General features: G+C 42.3%; 1 protein-coding gene across 1 annotated transcript in view; it reads right to left on the bottom strand.

Annotated features, from left to right (window-relative positions):
* Taf15 (TATA-box binding protein associated factor 15) overlaps positions 1-7,133 on the bottom strand; it is a 37,208-nt gene extending 30,075 nt beyond the window's left edge. The window contains exon 1 of the mRNA XM_052197721.1: positions 7,008-7,133. Coding sequence (XP_052053681.1) covers positions 7,008-7,014 — 7 coding nt within the window. The 5' untranslated portion in view covers positions 7,015-7,133. The remainder of the gene's footprint in view (positions 1-7,007) is intronic.
* Positions 7,134-8,564: the final 1,431 nt, after the last annotated feature.

An 8,564-nucleotide genomic window follows, 5' to 3' on the forward strand; every position in this document is an offset into this window, starting at 1 on the left:
TTATGTCCTTAACTTTAACCTAAGTAATTAGTCCTATGAAACTATAAATCCAACTTCAGCTGAATAAAACTTCAAGATATACAAATAAACATAACTACCAGAAAATATATTTCAATAATAAAAATGCAGGTTTTATTTTTTTTTTTATTCAGTTAAAAAAAAGGTGGGGGTTATAAAAGCCATTTAAGGCAACTCAAGTCCTTGTCAAAAGTACCGGACAGAGCCGGGCAGTGGTGGTGCACGCCTTTAATCCCAGCACTTGGGAGGCAGGCTCTGAGTTCTAGGCCAGCCTGGTCTACAAAGTGGGTTCCAGGACAGCCAGAGCTACACAGAGAAACCCTGTCTTGGAAAAAAAAACAAAAAAAAACAAAAAACCTACCTGACACTTGAGCCTTGTACCCGGACATGTTCATTATTTAGAAGTGCTTCTAAATTACCAAAGCGTACCAGTGTAGTGGCTATTTTATGTCAACTTGAAAGGGGAGGGCCCAGCCTTCTGTGGGTGGCAGTCCCGGATTCCATAAGAAAGCAGGTTGAGCAAGCCATGAGGAACAAGCCAGAAAGCACCACCCATTCATGGCCTCTGCATCCAGCCTCCAAAAGTTGCCTGCCCTGGTTGAGTTCCTGTCATGACTTCCTTCCATGAGGAGCAGATTTCCTCCCCAAGTTGTTTTGGTCATAGTATTTCAACACAGCAATACCAACCCTAAGACAAGGAGGTGGGGTATTACTGTGACAGGCTTGACTGTGTCTTTCTGGAAGGATAGGAAGGACTTTGGAATTTTGGAGTAGAAAAGCCATTGAGTGTTCTCATTGAGCTCTTCTGCAGGCGTTTGAAAAATAACTGTGTTAAGAGCAATGCAAATTATGAAGGCCTGGCTTGGGAAGTTTCTGGGAGAAGCAAAGACTTTTTTTTTTTTTTTTTGGAGACAGGGTTTCTCTGTATAGCCCTGGTTGTCCTGGAACTCTGTAGACCAGGCTGGCCTTGAACTCAGAAATCTGCCTGCCTCTGCCTCCCAAGTGCTAGGATTAAAGGCGTACGCCACCAACGCCCGGCTGAGAAGCAAAGACTTTACCGGGCCTTTTATATGAAGAATCTCTGGTTCTGGTCAGCTAGGGCTGACCAGTCAGTAGTGATTAACAAGTAAAGTAAAACCACTGCTTCACTGGGACATTGGTGTTGGTCAGCTAAGAAACTTGCAATGATTAAAAGACCAACTAGGAGGTGGTTCCTGAGACCACACAGGAACTACATTCTAAAGGTGACTTTTGTGTTGGCAACCAAAACTTGGTATTGTGTAAAGAGTAAGAGTCTCCAGGTAGTAATGGTCTTTAAGGCATAAAGGAGTCATGGAGAATAACTGAGGCTTTGGCACTATAAGAGGACACTGGTGCAGGTGCAGTTGGAGCCCCAGGAATGAAGGGGTCATGAAAAGAAGCCAAGGCTTGGCACCATAAGAGAGCAGGAGAGGATACTGGTGAAGGTGCAGCCTAGTACAGTGAGGCCCCAGAATTTGAAATGCCAGTACCACAGGATGACCAATAAGAACAAGCAGCGCAGCAGCTGTGAAGCAGAGTCGGCTAGAGCCTAGAAGACAAGTTATGTGTGCTGCAGAGGGCAGAGCCAGAAAACTGACCCAAGCCTTTTGTAGGAGTCAGGAATATCATGAGTAAATACCAAAGATACTGGATACTGAGTTATTTCCATTGGAGTTTGGTTTTGCTGTATTCAGACTGTAATACAGCAAAGTAGTTAACATACTTTTTATTTTACAGGAGCCCATTTAAGAGAACAGATTTTTAAAAGATATTTTAGGTTTTAAAAGAGATGTTAAATAGTTAAGGATACTGGATTTTAGCTCTTTGAATCTGTAAAGACTGTGGGACTCTTAAGAGTTTGTAAAATGTTTCATATTGGGATGCTGATGTTTATGTGTAATCTTAGGAATGAACAAGAAAAGGCTGTGGCTTAACAGTTTTGCATGTTAAACTGACAAGGGATTATTTGTCCTGGGTAGTTTTATGTCAACTTGACACAGCTAGAGTCAGAAAGAAACCTCAATTAAGAAAAATGCCTCCCTAAGATTCAGCTGCAGGACATTTTCATCATCAGTGATTGACAGAGTAGAGTCCAGCTCATTGTGGATAGTACCATCCCTGGGCTGGTGGTCCTGAGTTCTGCAAGAAAGCAGGCTGGGCAAGCCAGTAAACAGCACCCCTTGTATTAGCAATGTCTTCAGGTTCCTATGTTCCTGCCCTAACATTTCTCATGATGAACATTAATGGAAGTGTAAGCCAAACAAACCCTTGCTTTAGTCCTGGTGTTTCATCACAGCAAAGACAACCAAGTGTATCCAACCTGTGATCCAAACACTGGAATTATAGGCATGAACCATAAATCCTGACTTATGAATTTCCTTTAATCATACACACTAGCTGCAAGCATACTACTCCATTTCAGGTGATGTTTGCCTGGTTATTCTTCCCATCTGACCCTCCAACATGTGTTTAATGTCTATTATTGCTGAACAGCGTTTATCTAAGAACTTTAACATTATGAACACCTTTGTGCTTTTTATGTGGGCTGTTTTTGTTTTTACATGTAACAAACATCTTAAATTAGAATTTTCTATCTACCATAGTTTATCTTTTAACTCCTTTCCTACTATTACATTTTCTTTACCCACAATTTTACTCTTTCTTATATTTTATTTCTCATATATGAGTGACCTCATAACTAAATTTTTGCATCTTTCCTGGCAAAATTAAAAATTATCCACCTCCACTAAACCATACTTTACTATCTTAATGTCAACCAAAACTTTTGCCTTTATTTTCCTTGCAATTTTTACTCTTCTTTTCTCTACATGAATTCTTTTAGCAAAAGACCAGTATGACTATGTGAGTTTATTTGGTATCACAGTCATTATTTTCCAACTAAACTCATTATTTATTCTCTTAAAACTTTTTTACGTTTTTACTTTTCACCTATATAAAAATATGCATGCAAGGCAGAAGATGTAAGATGCGCTGAAGCTGGAGATTCCAGGTAATTGTGGGCTGCAAGATGTGAATGCTGGGGCTGGAGAGATGGCTCAGCATCTTCCAGATGACTCTTCCAGAGGTCCTGAGTTCAAATCCCAGCAACCATATGGTGGCTCACAACCATCTGTAAAGAGATCTGATGCCCTTTTCTGGGATGTCTGAAGACAGTTCCAGTGCACTTACACATACTAAATAAATCTTTAAATAAATAAATAAAAAAAAAATGTGGGTGCTGGTAACCAACTCTGGTTTTCTGTGCCAAGAGCCATAGCTCCAGGGCCCCTCCTAAAATTGTTTTCTAGGGGTTATTATTTTATAATCTGTAATTTCAGAGATTGCTCGAAATTATTCTTAGGCATCATGTGTAAACTAATGCTTGATTAAAAACTTCAACTCACTGAGGCTTGGTGAACACCTTTAAGCCCAGCACTCATGAGGCAGGTGTTTCTGTGAGTTCCTGGCCATCTAGAGGTAGTAAGGCCATGTCTCAAAAATAAGAACAACTTAACTTTTCTAGATTTTTTTTAAAGACAGGAGTCTTAAAACCTCATGCTGGTTTAAAACTAGAGTTCTTCCCAACTCAGCTCACTGAACACTGGTGACAGATATATACAACCATACCCACCAAAATTTTAGTTTCTTCTCTACTCTTCTAAGTTGAGTTTTCTAAGACAGATTGCAACTACATCTAAAATTCTGCTAAGTTTGCTATTTCACTTTACACTTAGGAAATTATATCTGGGGGAAGGGAAGGGTGAGTCTAACATCTGGTACCTACATAGTAAAAGAGACTGCCTAAGGTCCTTTCACTGGTACACCATGATATACACACGCCCACATGCTAATACAATTTTTGAAAATTATATTTTATTCCTTTTTTTCCAAATCTATGTGGCCAATATATTGGTCTTAAAGTTGAATCTTTTTTTTTTTTTTTTTTTTTTAGGTTTTTTTGTTTGTTTGTTTGTTTGTTTGTTAGAGACAGGGTTTCTCTGTGTAGCCCTGGCTGTCCTGGAAACTCACTCTGTAGACCAGGCTGGCCTCAAACTCAGGTTATTTTCTTTTTTTTTTTTTAAGGTTTTTAATCCTCAACCCAAGAACATTTTCTCTAATCCTGTTTGTCATTTGACTCATTGACAGCTGTTCCTAGTTCAATATTTACCTAGAACTCACCTTTTGAATGGTTTGGATTCTCTCAGATTCTTTGTGATCTATGTTGTGAAAATTCCTCTGTAAGTTTTTCATTTATTTTCAACCAGGAACCCAAAGACATTAATTAGCAGAGGTTTTTTTTTTTTTTTAATTTTTATATTATACTATTTTGAGGTTTCCTAAAGTCTAAATGAGCACTAAAAGTAAAATGTTCCAGCTTACAAACTATAAGATTCTACTCGGTGCCTAAGCTTACTATTAACTGCATACACTAGGACTTGTACCCTTTGTTCATCCCTTCACTAATAGTCCTTCAAATCTATAATCAATTCGTAAAACCGAGACTTTCAAGGGTTCCAGTTTTTCATTATCTGGCTAACAGTTCAAGTATTTATCACCTGTCTTTAGATAATAAAACAACTGTTCAAGTTAACTCTATAGGTTAACTGCCAAAATAGCTCTGTGCATACCACACTGGCTTTTACATTTTTACCATGGGTCTTACAGCCTTCCCTAATTTTTGTCTCTTTTTTCTTTTTTTTTTTTGAGGCATCTATAGAAGATATGATCTGTTCTAATTTCCAAAATGAGAAATAACTTGATTTATTTTATATATAACTAACATTTTACCTCTGATTTTAATTAAAAAGCTTTGGTAATTTACTTTTGCAAATAACATTTGAACATCAGACTGACAATAAATTTGACTTATTTATGAGTGCTATGAATATCTTTTTCCCCTGATGCAAAGATAAAACGTTTTTGTGCTCCAAATGCTTGTATTTTAATGTTTGTAAGTCTGCCACAGCAAACATCTAAATATGTTAAGTTAATTAAATTTCTAAGTGTAGTCTGGAATGTTTAAAGAATGTAGCTTATTAATGATACTAGTTGCTTACAGGGGGAATTTATTCTGTTAAGTTTATTAATTTAAACATACATTAAACAAGTCACTTATACAAAAGCCAAGGTATTTCATACACATCACAAAACATGTTAAGTTGTATTTAACAGTAAGAAAAAATTCTAACTTAAGCCTCTAAATTTAAATCTTTCATTGAAATTACCCAGTCCTATAAAAATGTCATTGTCATCTATGAATAATTACAATAAGAAAACCAACAGTTTGGACCAAGTGCAGCAAGCTTGTAACTCCACTCAGGAAGCTGTTAAAGGATGATGAATTCAAAGCCAGCTTAGGACACACAGGAAGACCCTGTCCAAGCAATCCCAGTTTTTACTGAGCACTGCTTACACTGAATCTTGGTAATTCCTACAAGAGGATAGAATCTTAACTTTTTAAGTCATGGTTAACCTGCATATACCCTTCCTAAAGGAAGCATCTGTACATCCTTTTCTGGACCTTTACCTGGAAAATTATGCCAATTTCTCCTTTGGAACAAATAATCCCTTGTCTGAACAAGAATTAAACAGAATTTAAAAAGTGCTAACTTCACTGCAGCTTAGTTTTTTCCATCATACAGGTACCCTACCCAAAAAGATGAGATTTCTAGCTCCTTAGTATCAATGCTAATCTAAGGGAAGATCATTTTCTGCCCCGTCTTTCTTGCTCATTTGGAGTCTTCTCCAATTGCTGCTGCTTTGGTCATACACACCCTTCCTGTTGGACTGGGGAAACCTTTAGAAAGGGCTTGCTAATTAATAAAATTGCAAATCTTCCAGGCATACTGGTGTGCAACTTTAGTCCCAGCACTTGGGTGGCAGGGGTTGGATGAATCTGTGAGTTTGAGGTCAGCCTGGACTCTATTTCGAGTTCCCATCAAGCCAAGAATTTCTAATGAGATCTTTTCTCCGATAAATAGGGGGGAAACTATCAAAGGCATTATGTTATCTCAGCCATATGGCTTTAGGCAAAGAAGAACAAACTCTCGTTCTGGGTCTGTCTTTGCCATCTATAAACGTAGCCCAAATTAAGGACCTTGTGTGACCAAACTGGAACAGTTAGAATTAAGAGGACTTTTAAGTTCTGGTTTAACAGGACCCAGACTGCCTGTCCTGGAGCGGGGGGAAAAAGCAAAAGCCTCACTTCCACACATCAGTGGCTTCTATAAATATTAATTTGAGGAAAACGCTGTCCTTGGTCTCTAAGTCTTAAGGGAAACGCCACGGAGACCTAAAAGTGCTCGTCAGTAACTGTCAAGGCTTATTTTTAAGTCCAGGAAGTTAACAGGTGGAGGAGGGAGTACAAAGGTGAAGCCGAATCAACAAACACCCCCAACCCCAATGGTTACAGCAGAGGGAATGGCCGTCAGCGCGATCTCGTGTAAGGCAACGTGCTTCAAAAAGGGCTTCCAGAGCGTAAGACCCCCACCTGATGAATGGCTGAGTCAGGAAGGCCCAGCTCCACTTCTCGGATGGGGAAACTGAGGAACGAGGCGGCGAGACGACCGGCCGGAGGCCTCGCTGAGAGAACTGAGGCGGAGCGGAGGACCCGAAGCCCCAGTCCTCAGGCTGATGCTCAGATCTCGGCTCCCCCCGCCCTCACGATGGCGTAGACGGGCCTCCGCCCCCCAATCCACGCACACCCTCCCCGGGGAGCTGCGCGTCTCCCCAGGTTCCAAGGGCAGGATCAAAAGAGCTCCAGAGCGCTCCCGCCGTCATTTGTAGCCAGGGAGCGTTGGGAGCGTGCGTGCCTCCAGTCCAACATGGCGGCGACGCGGCCGCCCCCCCACCCGAGCCTCCCTCAGGCCGGAGACGTTCCCTCGCGGCCCTCCGGTGGGCGGGAAGACGGCCCGAACCCGCCGGACCCCTTCTCGCCGCTGCCGCTGCTCGCTGACGGAGTCACCTACCCGACATGACTAACAGCCGCGGCGCGGAGCCCCCCACGGCCCGCGGAGAACAAGGAAAACGAAAAGCCAGGCGGCGCGGCTGCTGGAGCTGCTCTGAGGGCGGCGCGGCGGGCAGGCCGATTGCGGGGCCTCGGCAGCCAATCAGCGCGCGGCGGACGAAACCACCGCGCCAAAGCCAGAGGGGTGTTTCCCCGCCGCTCCAGTCCGCTGAGCCTTAGCGTCCTCCCCTATCTCCCCTCCGCGACCGTACCATTATTGAGAGGGAATTGAGAGAGGAAAGTACCAATGCCCTCGTGGGGCTAGGGGGAGGAAACCCAGGCAGCTCGCTCCGCCCCATTTACAACCCTAGTTCCAGTTTTATTGGGTCTGGTAGAATTTGAAACTATGAAGCGAAAGAGGAGGCACCCCTTTTATAAATAAGAACTTATTGCCTGGGAAAGTCGTTTCTTCCTCTAAAATCGGGAATGGTGTGGTCGGCCTCGCTCACGCTCTTGCTGCAGAACTTGAACCACTTGGGGGCGTTCCGAGTCTGGGCTGCGAGCTGAACGAGCGCGGTACCTGATCACCTCTGGGCTTGTGATAACCGCCTTGTCCAGTAAAAATAAAGGTGAGACCAGGACAAAAATGTGACTTCAGTCTAAATCACGCGCATAACTGGCTCCTGGAATAAGGCGACGCGGGAAGCGATCTTTCTTAGTCCTCTATAATAACATCAAACTCTTAAGTTGTCGGCGTCTTACATCATCTCATTTAATTCGCACAACAAACTGATGAAATAGTTCCCCCGGGTTGCGGATACAGCCGAATAGCCCGTGGCTAATAAAGGGCAAAGGTGGAATTTTGAAGCCTGGTAACCGGATCCCATGGCTGAGAAGTTTACCCTTAAAGTGGTACAGTAAGCTCAGTTGGGAAAAGGGCTTAGAAAACTCGAGAATCGACAAGGACATTTCCCCAAGTGAGTGACACCTGAACCAAGGTCTGGGTGCTGAGTTAATCTAGTTGAAATGGGCAAAAGATCTGTCCAGCCTAGTTGTTGAACAAGTAATTTGATATGTTTGAAGTGTAGCCTCCAGGGGAGAAAAGTAGAACTTGCTAGAAAAGTAGGAGGTTACTTAGCTGAGGCCTCCTAGTTTGAACATTGTCCTGAAGGCGGTGGATCCACCCACTAGAGAACTTCAGAAGGGGGAGATTAGATGCGCATTTTCCAGCTGCAGAGTGAAGAACAGGTTGGAGATGATGCGAGGTGCCGAAAAGTGGGTGAGAGGAGATCACTGAGAAGTTTGCTCAGTGATCCAAGCCTTGGCTAACATGCTTTGAGTTCCTGGGTTCAATTCTCGGCACTGATAATTTTTTAAACCAATCAAGGTAGCACACCCCTAGTAATCCCCCTAATAATAACTTAGGAGGCAGAATCAGGAGGACCTCTGAGTTTGAGGCCAAACTGGTGTACATAGCTCCAGGACACACACAATTGCAAAGAGTCTTTTTTTTTTTTTTTTTTTTTTTTTGGTCTCAAAACAAAATAAAAAATTTTAAGCAGGGAGATCACATGAGTGG

Source organism: Apodemus sylvaticus, chromosome 10, assembly GCF_947179515.1.
Source record: "Apodemus sylvaticus chromosome 10, mApoSyl1.1, whole genome shotgun sequence".
NCBI classification, from domain to species: domain Eukaryota; kingdom Metazoa; phylum Chordata; class Mammalia; order Rodentia; family Muridae; genus Apodemus; species Apodemus sylvaticus.